Source organism: Pongo abelii, chromosome 1 (genome assembly GCF_028885655.2).
Source record: "Pongo abelii isolate AG06213 chromosome 1, NHGRI_mPonAbe1-v2.0_pri, whole genome shotgun sequence".
In the NCBI taxonomy this organism is placed as follows: domain Eukaryota; kingdom Metazoa; phylum Chordata; class Mammalia; order Primates; family Hominidae; genus Pongo; species Pongo abelii.
In genome coordinates, this window is record NC_071985.2 from 163,177,030 (window position 1) to 163,190,030 (window position 13,001).

Here is a 13,001-nt window from a genome sequence, read left to right on the forward strand (position 1 = left end):
AAATGCATTTGCTTACCAGCTCACCGAATTCATTATTGCCTAGGTCAAGTCTTTCCAACTGGGCCAGTTTGTGCATTGACCTATAACAGATGGAGAAAAATACTATTGTGAGGCAGCGCATGATACATTGTTCTAAAAGACATTCCAACCACCTTCCTGTCAGATTTACCTGATTGTATAGTGCACAAAACTGGGGGTACTCTTCAGCAACAAGTAAATCTCAAATACACAAAATCTATGCAAACTGCCATCTGAAAAGCTACAGCATCTGTTCACAAATGCCAATGTGGTTGGCATGCAGGACTGGCTGCTTAACAAAAATCCAAGAAGCTTATTAAATATCTATACCAGTGGGAGGTGTAGGGTGGGGCCCCACTTTAATATTTTTAAGAGTCACCACAGGTTTGGGAATCAATGGCTGAAACCAATTCTCAGCAAACCATTCTAAAACCTCATAATATGGCACCATTTCATCATCAGTCTTATTATTTTCTACTCCCTTAAATGAACTTCTGTTATAGACAAATTGTAGTCATTGTCTCCCAAACATATTGACTTGAAAGCTGCTATAGCTATGAATAGTTGTCAAACTGATACAGTTTTGGTCTGTGTCCTGACCCAAATCTCATCTTGAATTGTAATCCCCATAATCCTATATTGAGGAAGGGACCTGGTGGGAGGTGATTGGATCATGGGGGTGGTTTCTCCTACGCTGTTTTCATGAAAGTGAGAGTTCTCATGAGATCTGAAGGTTTTATAAGTGTTTGACAGTTCCTCCTTCACATGCTGTCTCTCGCCTGCTGCCATGTAAGATGTGCCTGCTTCCCCTTCGGCCATGATTTTAAGTTTCCCGAAGCCTGTCCAGCCATGTGGAACTGTGAGTCAATTAAACCTCTTTCCTATATAAATTACCCAGTCTGGAGCAGTTCTTTATAGCAGTGTGAAAACAGACTAATACACAAACCTTGGGCAAGAGCTGATGTCAAAGGTTCAGGGAACCCAAGTGCATTCCATATGCAGTCAGCATTTCTCAAAGCACTCTCAAGTAAACATACACTATGAGAAAATACAGTGCGTTTCTGAAAGATTTTTTTTATCTCTCCACTAATCAGAATTCTGTCCTTAAGTCCTGCCTATACAGGAATTCTTGAGACACCGTTGATTGAAATCTTAGAAATTTTAGTTTTATCACATTTAAAATGGATGTAGAAATTACCTTACAGGGCTTTTATGAACCTTAAATGAAATATTACTGCAATCCAGACACTATCAGATACTCAGAAATGCAAAAAATGTGTGTACTCTTTCTTCACTCAGCAACTATTATTGAGAGAGCTGTATTATGTGCTGATCTGGGGTATGGCAGAGAACAAAACAGATAAAAATTCCTACCTCAAAGGACTTTACATTCAGTAGGCAAGAATGAGAGTAAACAAAATAATTAAATAAAATAAAATAATGTATTAAAAGTGCTACGGAGAAAAGTTAAGCAGAGGAGGTAGATAGGAAGAATTAATATAAGGATTTAATTTTTAGTAGGGTGATCAGGTAAGGCCTCAATGAGAATATGAAATTGGAGCCAAGGCTGAAAGGAAATGAAAAAGCATGCTAATATGGAGATTCTAAAGCAGGGACATTTTACTTGCTTGAAGACATCCTAGGAGACCAGTATGGCTAAAGAAGAGAGAGAGAGGGAGGAGTAAAGAGATGATGTAATGGGGAGTTGCATAATATGCGATCTTACAGCACAATGTAGAGACTTTGGCTTTGATTCTGAGTAGGATGGGGGTCACTGAAAGGTTTTCATGAATGATGTTTCTGAAATGATTTGTTTTAGAAGAATATCTGTGATTGCAGGCTTATAAACAGACTGAGGGGGACAACAGTAGAAGAAGGAAGATCAGAGAGGAGGCTAATGTAATAAGTCAAATAAGAGGTGATGGTGGCTTGGACCAAATCCATTTTTCTTATTTCTTATTATAAGAAATTTATGGCCACAGTGGTGGCCATAAATAAGGCAATGGCAAAGGTGTTGAGATGTGGTTGAGTTCTGGATATAGTTAAAATAAGAACTAAATGTATTGATGAATCAGCTGTGGGGAATGAGAGATGAATGTGACTAAAGGTGTGTTTTGGTCTGAACAACTAGAAGGATGGAGTTGCAAGTGACTGATGAGGAAGACCAGGTGGAGCAGGGCTTTGGGTAGACTGGAAGTTCAGTTTTAGGTGTTCAGTTGGAAATTTCTACTCTAGAGTCAACTAGAGATGTTTATCATTCAGTTGCATAAACAAGCCTAGACATCAAGAAAAAAGTCTAGGAAAGACATAATTTGAGCATGGCAGCATAGAGAAGGCTTACCAGCTCACTGAATTCATTATTGCCTAGGTCAAGTCTTTCCAACTGGGCCAGTTTGTGCATTTACCTATAACAGATGAAGAAAAAATACTATTGTGAGGTCTTGAGAATATAGATCATCAAGGGCGTAAATGTAGATAAAAAGAGAATAGGTCTAAATGGATATGAAGAATAAATAAATAAAACTGAAAAGTGACTAGGGACATAGAAGAAAACATAAGAAGAGCATAAAGTCCTGGAAGCCAAGCAAGAATAGTATTTCGAGGTGGATGCTATGACCAATTGTGACAAGAGCCACTGACAGATCTGAGAACTGACCACTCAATTTGACAACATGGAGATTAGTGGTAATTTTGAGATGATTAGTTTTAGAAGTTTTAAATTTTTGCCAATGCTCTTTCTTCTATTCAATATGCTTTTTACCCATTTATCACTCAAAATTATTTATTCAATAACAAAAATATATTGATTTTCTATTTTTTCCCAAGTTTTAGGGTTTTAAAGATGAAAGGTGTTGTCCCCAGTATTAAATAGTTCATAATCGAGAGAAATTACAAGTGGAATGAACAATTTCTACCCAATATGGCATTTGCCATAAAAATCATACATGTAGGTTGCTAGAGAACAAAAAGGAGAGGTGCTTTTTCAGCCTTGGGGGAGGTAGGAATAGAAAATAGAAGCCTTTACTGAAGCTTTACTTTGGAGGAGCTGATGAGGTTAGAGAGTCAGGGGAGATGGTCATTTCAGGAGAAAATGTCAAAGAGGTAGGATGGAAGAGATCACGGTCCATTCAAGGAACTGCGGGTTAGCAGGAATAGTAAGAAAAATATGCCGGGCATGGTGGCTCACGCCTGTAATCCCAGCACTTTGCGGGGCCAAGGCAGGTGGATCACCTGAGGTCAGGAGTTCGAGACCAACCTGGCCAACATGGTGAAACCCTCGTCTCTACTAAAAATACAAAAATTAGCCAGGCATGATGGCAGGTGCCTGTAATCCCAGCTACTCAGGAGGTTGAGGCAGGAGAATTGTTTGAGTCCGGGAGGCAGAGGTTGCAGTGAGCCGAGATAGTGCCATCACATTCCAGCCTGGGGGACAAGAGTGAGACTTCGTCTCAAACAAACAAACAAACAAAAAAAAAAAAAAAAGAAAGAAAGAATGTAAGAATTGATAAGAAATAAGAAAAATGGTAGGAAGTAGTAAGAAATAATATGTAGGTAAGCACTAGATCATGAGGTTATCTCCTGTGTCAAGTCAAGGAATTTGAGTTTTAGCTTGAAGGCAATGGAAGGCTTTAAGGTTCAGGTAGGAAAAAGATACCAGGTTTTTATTTTAGAAATCTCACATTAGCAACTTGGAATGATGTGTGCAATGGGGCAGAGGATATGCTAGCCACAAGGCCAGATAACAGACTGTTTTGAAATTCATGTGGGATATAATTGGGGCCAGAAATAAGGCAATGGCAATATGAATAATGTGGTGGCAGATAGGAGAGATGCTTTGGAAAAAGACATGACTTGATTAATGATGATGACTGATTGGATGTCAGGTGTAAAGGAGAGGAAAAAATTAAAGATAGTCTCTTAGTTGAATAGGATTGAGAGAATATTAGAATGGAATAAATCTAAGGTGGAGATAGGTTGAATGTAATGGATTGTATTTTAAATAGTGTATTGGCTTTGAGGTGAATGCAAGACACTTATATTAGGAAAAAGTGTTTGTGTGTGTGTATGTGTGTGTCTGGAGCTCAGGCAAAAAGTCTTCACTGGAAATAAAGACTCGAGGAATAAAATCTTATCTACTCTACCTGAAAATGAACTCTCCTTTTTAACCCACATTCCATTTTCATCCTTTTGCATGACTTACTTGGAGTTTACCACTTTCTTGCATTGTTACTTTTTCCAAATCTATCAGTCTCCTTTCTCCCCCTAGATCTCAAAATATGTTTCAAGATACCCAGAACGTCCTGTGTGGGACCACCAGCAGCCCAAAGATGGTTGTGAAACCTTGGCCAATGTTGTAAGGAGAACATCTGCTACACCCCTCACTAAATCTATACCACTGAATAGGTGCTTCTAGGGAAAGGGGGTTGGGGAATAGTTGGGGCCCATGAGGAGAGAATTAAATTGTCTTCTGAGCCTGGGAATATCGAGTGGCAGATTCTCTCAAACCTTACTCTGAGACCACATACCCAACAAACAAACAATAAGCACCAAAGTATTGGGGGCCCAGATGAAGGACCAAGTAACCAAGTGTGGCAAGTGAATAAGAAATGCTCATAGGAATAGTAGGTCACCTGCTTTTGACTTGACTGTTTAGTTCTAGGCAACATGTATTCTAGTGAGAACCATAATGAGCTAAAGACCAGAGGTCTTTCTGCAATTTCTGGGATTCTATGAATTCCGTAGTTCTCACTGATGTACCAGGAGAGTATGATATAAAGCTGAGAGTGGATTTTTGCCAGTCCAGTGGTTGAGGCCCAAGACAAAACTAATTTTATTAAAAGAAGAAATGAGTGATATCTTATGCTTCAGTGTCTTAAGGAATATTTTATTAGTAATAAGACTTATCTTTGTATAGGATAAATATTAATGATCTCTTAAATCCCTTGTATAATAGTGTTTCCAGACTCTTAAACACATTGATTATTCAATTTAGTACTAAAATTTGCCAATGTTTATTTTCCAAAACAGAGCATGCTCAAGTCTATCTGGCATTCTTGGTGTGTGTGTGTGTTTTTTTTTTTTTTTTTTTTTTTTTTTTTTTTTTTTAAGTGGTTCCGGATTTAATTGGGGGTGAAAGGGTGCTGCACAATTGCTCAGAGGGCCCACAGCTGGGCCCACGAGTGTTTGCTTTTGCTACTGAACAGAGAAGCGTGGCCTAACTAGAAACAACTCTGGGCCCTCGCATCTGCCTCCAGGACCTGGTGGGACATGGGGCGGCTCTGCTGACCAGATCTTCTCTTCGGAACACCCCTCCCACCACATTGCCCTGGGTCTGTGAGCCTCCCACCCATGCTGAAGTCAGTTCCTTAATGGAGAGTCTGGAGGTCGCAGCCCCAGCTGGGGACGGACAGGAAGTGGGGAACCCCAGGGCCCCCAGTCTGGAAGGGCCCCCTCCCAGCCATTTTGGTAACAATAAATACTGTGTGACGGTGGCAGGGAGTGGGGGGTTCGGCCACTGGCCAGCAGGCAGCGGGGGAACCCCGAGGCCAGGCCTGGGCCCCCAATCCTCACTCCGTGCGGACAATGACGTGGATGCCGGAATCCGTGAACACTGTCCCGCTCATCTCCCGCGTCCACCACGCAAAGCAGGGGTCTTCAAATGGCTTCTGCATCTGACCTTTGCTGAAGGCACCCAGGTCTCCCCTGGCCTTGGCCGAGCTGCAGTCATTGAATTGTGAGGCCAGAGACTCCAAGTCCTTTTCTCCTGCCTTGATCTTCTGGATGTAGCCGCTGATCAGCTCCAGGGCCTCCTCCTTGGTTCCGGTGATTTCCTGAAGCCAGGTCGAGAGCCGCCTTGACTGGCTTCACCAGCAGGTGCGAGCGGCGGACCCTGGCGGGCTCCCCCTGCCAGATTTTGCCGCCACTGCTGCTCTTCCCGCTGGGCCGCTCCCACTGGCTGGCGTTAGTGATGTGGTTGAAGTAGTACACTCGGCCTGAGGGGCGGCTCATGCACTTTTCCCAGCCGGGCGGCAGTTTCTCCTCGTCCGCCATCTTTCCTCCTCACGCTCTTGTTTTTGTAAATAAAGTTTTATTGGAACATGGTCATATTTATTTGCTAATGTATCTAGCAAATACATTTGGCTGCTTGTGTACTACAACCACAGAACTGAATAGTTGAGAATGATACCCTATGGACTGTAGAGCCTGAAACATTTCCTATCTCTGAGGGCCTGGTGGCACTTAGAATTAAACTCTACCCTCTAGATGCTTTCTGACCAAGGCAATGTATTAAAAAAATTATTTCTTACCTTTTTATTAGTGTAGTTTAAATTTGATCGATTCCTTTTGTGGGAAGAAAGGTACACTCTATGCCACCTCTAAGTCTTTTTCTATTGCTTTTGAAACCTTTGGTTCATAACTTCATGCCCGGGAAACTATATTTTAAAATTTATAATATAGCTTCCTACTATTCCTTTGACATTCTTTTGAATGGGCAACAATTATTTTCTTTTGCTTGTTCTGGGGGAAAGAAAAGCTGTCCCATAGGGTTTTATGACCCATTTCCTGAAGCTTATTTATTTTATTTAAAATACCACTTCTTCTATTTTAATTTTATCTCATTTTATTTATATGACCCTAGTTTCCATCAGTTTTTAATTATTATCACTATAGTTTTATTCTGTCATTACATTTTCCACTTTTGAAGTTGTCTTTCTGCTGTTTCCCTACGTTTTGTACCTTTAAAATATTACATTCTTATTTATGTTTTCAGAGATGGCATTCAGTATTATTTGCTATATTTCACTCTTCTAAGTTTGACTGTCTTCACTTACCCACAAGATTTTAGACAGTCCATAACACAGTCTATTACTTTTCTTGTTCGTGTGCCAGTTGCTAAACTATAATCATTCTGTCAAATTGTCCAAAAAAAGTTCCTTTTAGATGAACATATGTAACAGGGTTTTTAATTTCATGAGCATACAAACAAGTAAGATTTTCTCAGAAAAATAAAATAGAACTCATGGTATTTTTATGTTAGTATTGTTCTTTGTGAGCAATCAATCATTCATTCATTCCTATAATGTGCTTCTTTGTGGCAGGCGCCCTGTGGGCACTGGAGTTACAAAGATTCCAGAGATACAGGGTTTCTCCACCTCAGCACTACTGACACTTTGAACTGGTTAATTCTTTGACATAGGGGGCTATCGTGTGCATTGTAGGATGTTTAGCACATCCTACACAGCCTCTACTCTGAAGGGCTTATTTTCTAAATGGGAATGACCTTTAAATGAATAATTACTTCACAGAGTGATAAGTGCCACGATAAAAGTATGGATAGATTGCTATAGGAACACAGAAGAAGGAACAACAAACAGTTCAGTAATTAGGAATAATTTTAAGAAGTGACATTTGAGCTAGGTTTTAGAGAAACTTGTTATAAAAATCACATGTACTTGCAAATGTAAAGAGAAATAATGAAAATACGGAAAGAGTAATTCTAAAGTTGAGATATAATCAACAGATTTTTTTGAGATTGTAGCTCGAGATAGTGTTATGCACATGATCTTATATATGCAATACATCCTCAAAGGATTTAAAAGATTTTGGTCCAAAGTGAAGAAGCTCTAAAAATTCCCATTAGAGTATGTTGCAGGAAAGTCTATTGTCCTACTCTCATGAATGGAGAAGGAAACTTGTGGGATGTAGTGTTTGTCAACTTTGGCACGACTGACATTTTGTATGAGATAACTGTTTGTTGTGGGGGACTATCTTGTGCATCTAAGATGTTTAGCAGCATCCAAAGTACCCACTAGATATCAGCAGCACTCTTTACAGTTGTTACCATCAGCATGTCTTCAGACATTGTCAAATGTCTCCTCTCTTTACTGATTGTCAGAAAAGTAAGCATCTTACCTCCATTTGTTACCTCCTTATGCTACTAGGTGGGTTCCCATGTGGCTTGCCCTTAGCTATTCAAACTAGCCTACCTGAGGAATGCACTCATTGGCTCTACTCCTTCTTCATGAAAGTAAGCACGGGTGGCTCTGGGGCTATCTCCCTTCCCCCACGTGGAAGTCCATCGGTGTGATTTCCCTATACAAATAGCTGAACCTGAAGATATGATCACTACTGTAGGTCAGGGAGCAAATATTAGGACTTGATCACAAGTTTGGCACACATTCTCCATCAGTAATGCTAACTATTTGAACTTCATCCCTCTGAACCAAATATCTTGCTGATTATTTAGACTCATTTGCATATTAACTCAGTTATCTTAAGGAGAAAGTTCTAATAAAAATGGTGGCATTAAATATTTACTAATCTATAGTCACATTATACATGTAAAATTGTTGAAATGTGTAAAATTTCTACATTGTTACTTTTATTATTGCTGTTGCTCCTGCCTGTAATGTTATTCCTGTAAATCTTCTCATAGCCAGTCCCTTTTCCTCATCTCAGCTCATATGTTAGTCCATTTTCCACCAACCAAAATAAAATATCCTTCTTGCCTTCATTTTATATATTATGCTATTTTATTTTCTTATTAACACCACTGAAAAGATCTTAGTTTTTATTTGTTTATTTGTTGTTTTTCTCCCTCTGCTAGATTTAAAGTCCATGAGAGCAAGTAACTTGCCAATGTTATTCACAACATAAATAGCTTCTCAACCAGTGACGGTTAAATGAAGACATTTACACAGGCATGAATGAATGATTCTTTACCAGTAAGAAGCTGGAATTCTAGAATATTTACAAAGAGAAACCACTCAATTTCTATCAGGCATCTATAATTAATTGATAGTTGCCAAGGAGGCAGCTACAATTAATTAACAGTGGTCAATGAGAAATCCTGACAGGCCTGTTTTAATGAATACTATAATGAGGATACTTAGTTCACTTATTGTGGAATATGCATGGAGCTAAAGGCAGATAAGGCAAAGTGCACCAGTCTCTGTATGTTCAAATCTTGTGTTAATTTCCTGACTTTCCAATAATAGGTTTTTTAAAAATTCAAATAATAAAAGAAATATTAGGTGAGAAGTTTAGGTAGTTTTTACTTCTCTGAATATCTGAAGTGCAACAACAAAACTATATATAAATATATATTTTATAATATATAATATATATACTTATAATAATATATATACTTATAATATATAATATATTATATATATTTATAATATATAATATATTATATATATTTATAATATATAATATATAATATATATTTATAATATATTATATATATATTTATAATATATATATAATATATAATATTATATATATATATATATATATATATATATATATATAAAAAATAGCTAAGACCACGGACCCTGGACTCAAACTACCTGGGTCTGAATCCTGGTTCCACTACTCACTAGCTGTTTGACTTTGAACAAGCTAAATAACATCTTTGAACCTCAGTTTTGTCATCTATAAGAATGATAATAAGAATCCCTATGTTATAGGGTTACTGTTATGATTAAAATAGTTAATATAGGTAAACCATGTAAATAGTGCCTGACACATGATAAATACTCTCTGTTAGTTATTATAATACTTAGAGAAAGCTTTCAGAGTTTGAAAAAGCTTTAGAGATTGTCTAAGAAAGTGTTTTCTAAAGTTTTTCCAAGGATTTATAAGTGTTGCATGATTTTTTAAAAATTTCAGATGGCCAGTACATTTTGGCAAAGCTCGTTGAAAAAAATGTTACGCTTCTTATTGGCAGGACTTCTCAGACAAAATATACAAATGTTCGTTGTGAATCTCTAACAGATGGAAATAGTTTAGACTATTTCCTGTTTATGTAACCAAGGAACTTTTTCTTTTTTTCTTTCCTGCAGGACATTTCTTAGACTAGAAGCACACTTTGCCAGAAGTTTTTCTATCAAAACTTCATTTTACAGAAGATGAAACAGTTCTTGTGTATCTCAGTCTGTGAAATCAGAGACATACTTAATTTATGAAAACACAGGCCTAGGTATATTTAAGTAGGTTATTGTGAGTATTTAAATTAGATTAGATCATCCTCATTTGTTTGCTTGAAACTCTGACCTGTTAGGCTCTGCACCTCGGCTCCCAATATTCACTTCAGGCTCTCCTTGCATTTATGATTATTTTGGACATAGTTCTTTGGCTTAGTGTCACATTCCCCTTAAAGATGATGTGGTTTTGCCATTTGGCCTTATGCACTGTAACCTCAGCAAAGGGAGACACTCCCTTCTTACTAGAGGAGAATTGGTGACTTGCTCCATATCACACAGAAAATTAGTGACAGTGCTGACACAGGATCTTTATCTCTTTTTCCAGCACTGGCCAGTCATCTGAATCTGGCCTGTTTTGTCTGGCTTGACCATTGTTTAAATATGAATGTTTTTACGAAAACTATGTGCTCTACAGTTCACTATATTCTATGCCAGGGGTCAGCAAACATTCTCTGTAAAGGGCCACATTGCAAATGTTTCAGGCTCTCCAGTCCATATGGTCTCTGTCTCTACTCAATTCTACCATTGTTATATTACATGATATGTTAACAAATAGACATGGTTTTGTTCCAACAAATCTTTATTTACAAAAACAGACTTGCCAGATTTGGACAAGACATAGTCTATCAACCCTATTCTATACCTATTCTTAAAGTCTAAGAATATTTAAGTTTCCAGACCATGAATAAAGATATAACAGATAAATTAAGGATTGAGAATATTTATTATTATAAAATTGTCACTAGGTAACTATTTATATGTGTGTATTATTTGAAATCCTTAACTATTTATATGTATGTATTATTTCAAATAATGAGGAACACTGCTGGAATCCAGAGACATTTGCTCTTAATGCTGTCATTTTGGTTGCATTTATTAAAATTAAGTCCTTCCCATCATGCTATCACTTTACAGCATTTATCCAATTGCAAAGCTGGAAAATATTCCAGTTGAAACAGTGATGGAATTTATGCAATATTTTGGTACATCTGTCACTTTGACAAAATTGTACAATCTATGATTTGCTATCAGCTTCAGAGGTTTTATCCATTTAAATGTACAATTACCTCTGAAGCCACATAAATTTGGATGGAATGTTGTTTTCCCATAAATATCCAGTGCAGCAACTTGGATTTGCTGACTCAGGATTCTGCAAATTTTTGGCATGGACTTATGCATTCCAGTTTTTAACTTGTTTTTCAAATGTGCTCACTTTTTCCATTTACTGGCTATTCATGGCACAAGGACAGGAAAACATCTCCCAGTTATTGCTGTCTGATGTCTCTCTCTTAATGACACTTAAAAAAATATTTTTTTCACTTTGCTTAGTCTGTGTCCTGTGTTTAATGGACATTTGGATTTTATGATTTAGACCTGTCAATTTTATCACATAATCATGTTCTTCTCTTGTTATTAATTCATCTCTTTGAATAAACTGCATATTATAAAATTTTAGAAATAAATTGCTCTTTACAGCACAGTTACTGAAGACTGCAAGGCCCAGGATTTTATATTCTTTAAAAATGTAAACTCAGGCTGGGCACAGTGGCTCACATCAGTAATCCCAGCACTTTGGGAGGCTGAGGTGGGTGGATCATCTGAGGTCAAGAGTTTGAGACCAGCCTGGCCAACATGGTAAAGTCCCGTTTCTACTAAAAATACAAAAAATTAGCCAGGCATGGTCATGGGTGCCTATAATCCCAGCTACTTGGGTGGCTAAGGCAGGAGAATCACTTGAACCCAGGAGGTGGAGGTTGCAGTGAGCCAAGATCGCACCATTGCACTCCAGCCTGGGCAACAAGAGTGAAACTCCCATCTCACAAAAAAAAAAAAAAAAAAAAGGAAACTTCTGGAACACCTCATTATGAGAAAATGTAACTTATTGTTGTTATAAACCAGGAAACATTAAATACCTAGTGTCTGATGGCAGATAAAACATAATTTCTATGATCAAATGTTTTCTTTAGTGAATACTATATCTTAAACCAAAGTCACAGCTGTGATTGTTTGTACTTTTCAGCATTTCAACTCAACTTCCCTCAAGAACAACAAAAAGTCAAACTGGCTTATGGCATCTTCCAAAAGGATATGTGACCAAATTAAACATCTATTATTTTGTAAAAGAATATTGGGAAGACCTAATTTTTTAAACCACTTTGTTAATGTTTATCAGTTAAGGTATTCCTCCTTGCAGTATTTAAGTTATTAGGATAAACATTGAAAATATATAATTTGCATTAAGCTGTCACATATTTTGAGGATTTCCTTAGGAAATACTTTTTCCTTTTAGATATTCAACATTGAACAGTTTAGGTTAATTTTTTGATGTCTTATTGAAAAAGTTTTCTTTCCTATGATTATCTCTAGTTTAATGCACAATATGAAAAAAAGATTCTGTACAAAGAAGTAACTTTGGTAACCTTTTAAGAATACATCTTGTTTATACAGTAAGGTATATTTGTTAAATAAAACAGAAAGATTAAGTTGTAAAATTGTATCTTAATAACAGCAACTGGCTATAGGACAAATACTGCACTACTGCTTTTAATGAAGGGTTTAATTAGACTGAATTTCATTACTTTCTATATAGTCTTCTTGAATTTATAACCAGAACCAATTATTCATTCATGCTGTACATGAATTTTCCACTAACTGAAAATTATTGTGCAATCCTAACTTACGATTACACAGCAAAGATATAATCATGCTTGATAGAACTTTTGAGCTCTTTGTGGGGGAAAAGGTGCCCTATAAGCAAGAATAATGACGTTATTTCTGAGGGCGGGGGGCTACTCTGTCAGAGCTGAAGGTCCTAGAATGCATGCAGCAGCAGTCCAGTCAAAAGGTTATGAGAAACATAATCAGTTACTAATATGACCATTTTCATTAGAACATATTGCAACCTACATTATATGCTCATGAAGAGATGTTGAATGTTACTGAAAAAATAGTTAAGCCAAGTTAAGCTGTTTTAAAACTCTTATAGATAACTGG

At 37.3% G+C, this 13,001-nt stretch overlaps 1 protein-coding gene and 1 pseudogene across 13 annotated transcripts in view; both read right to left on the reverse strand.

Moving 5' to 3' along the window:
- The window catches only part of LRRC7 (leucine rich repeat containing 7), a 1,078,250-nt gene that overhangs the window by 190,117 nt on the left and 875,132 nt on the right, over positions 1-13,001 (reverse strand). For all 13 annotated transcript variants that reach the window (XR_008514343.2, XM_063711876.1, XM_054533117.2 and 10 more), the window contains one exon: positions 17-80. Coding sequence is in view for 12 of the 13 variants with exons in the window: in XM_063711876.1 (XP_063567946.1) it covers positions 17-80 (64 nt within the window). In the remaining variant the exon portion in view is untranslated. The remainder of the gene's footprint in view (positions 1-16; positions 81-13,001) is intronic.
- LOC129050656 (peptidyl-prolyl cis-trans isomerase NIMA-interacting 1-like) lies at positions 4,823-7,011 on the reverse strand (annotated as a pseudogene).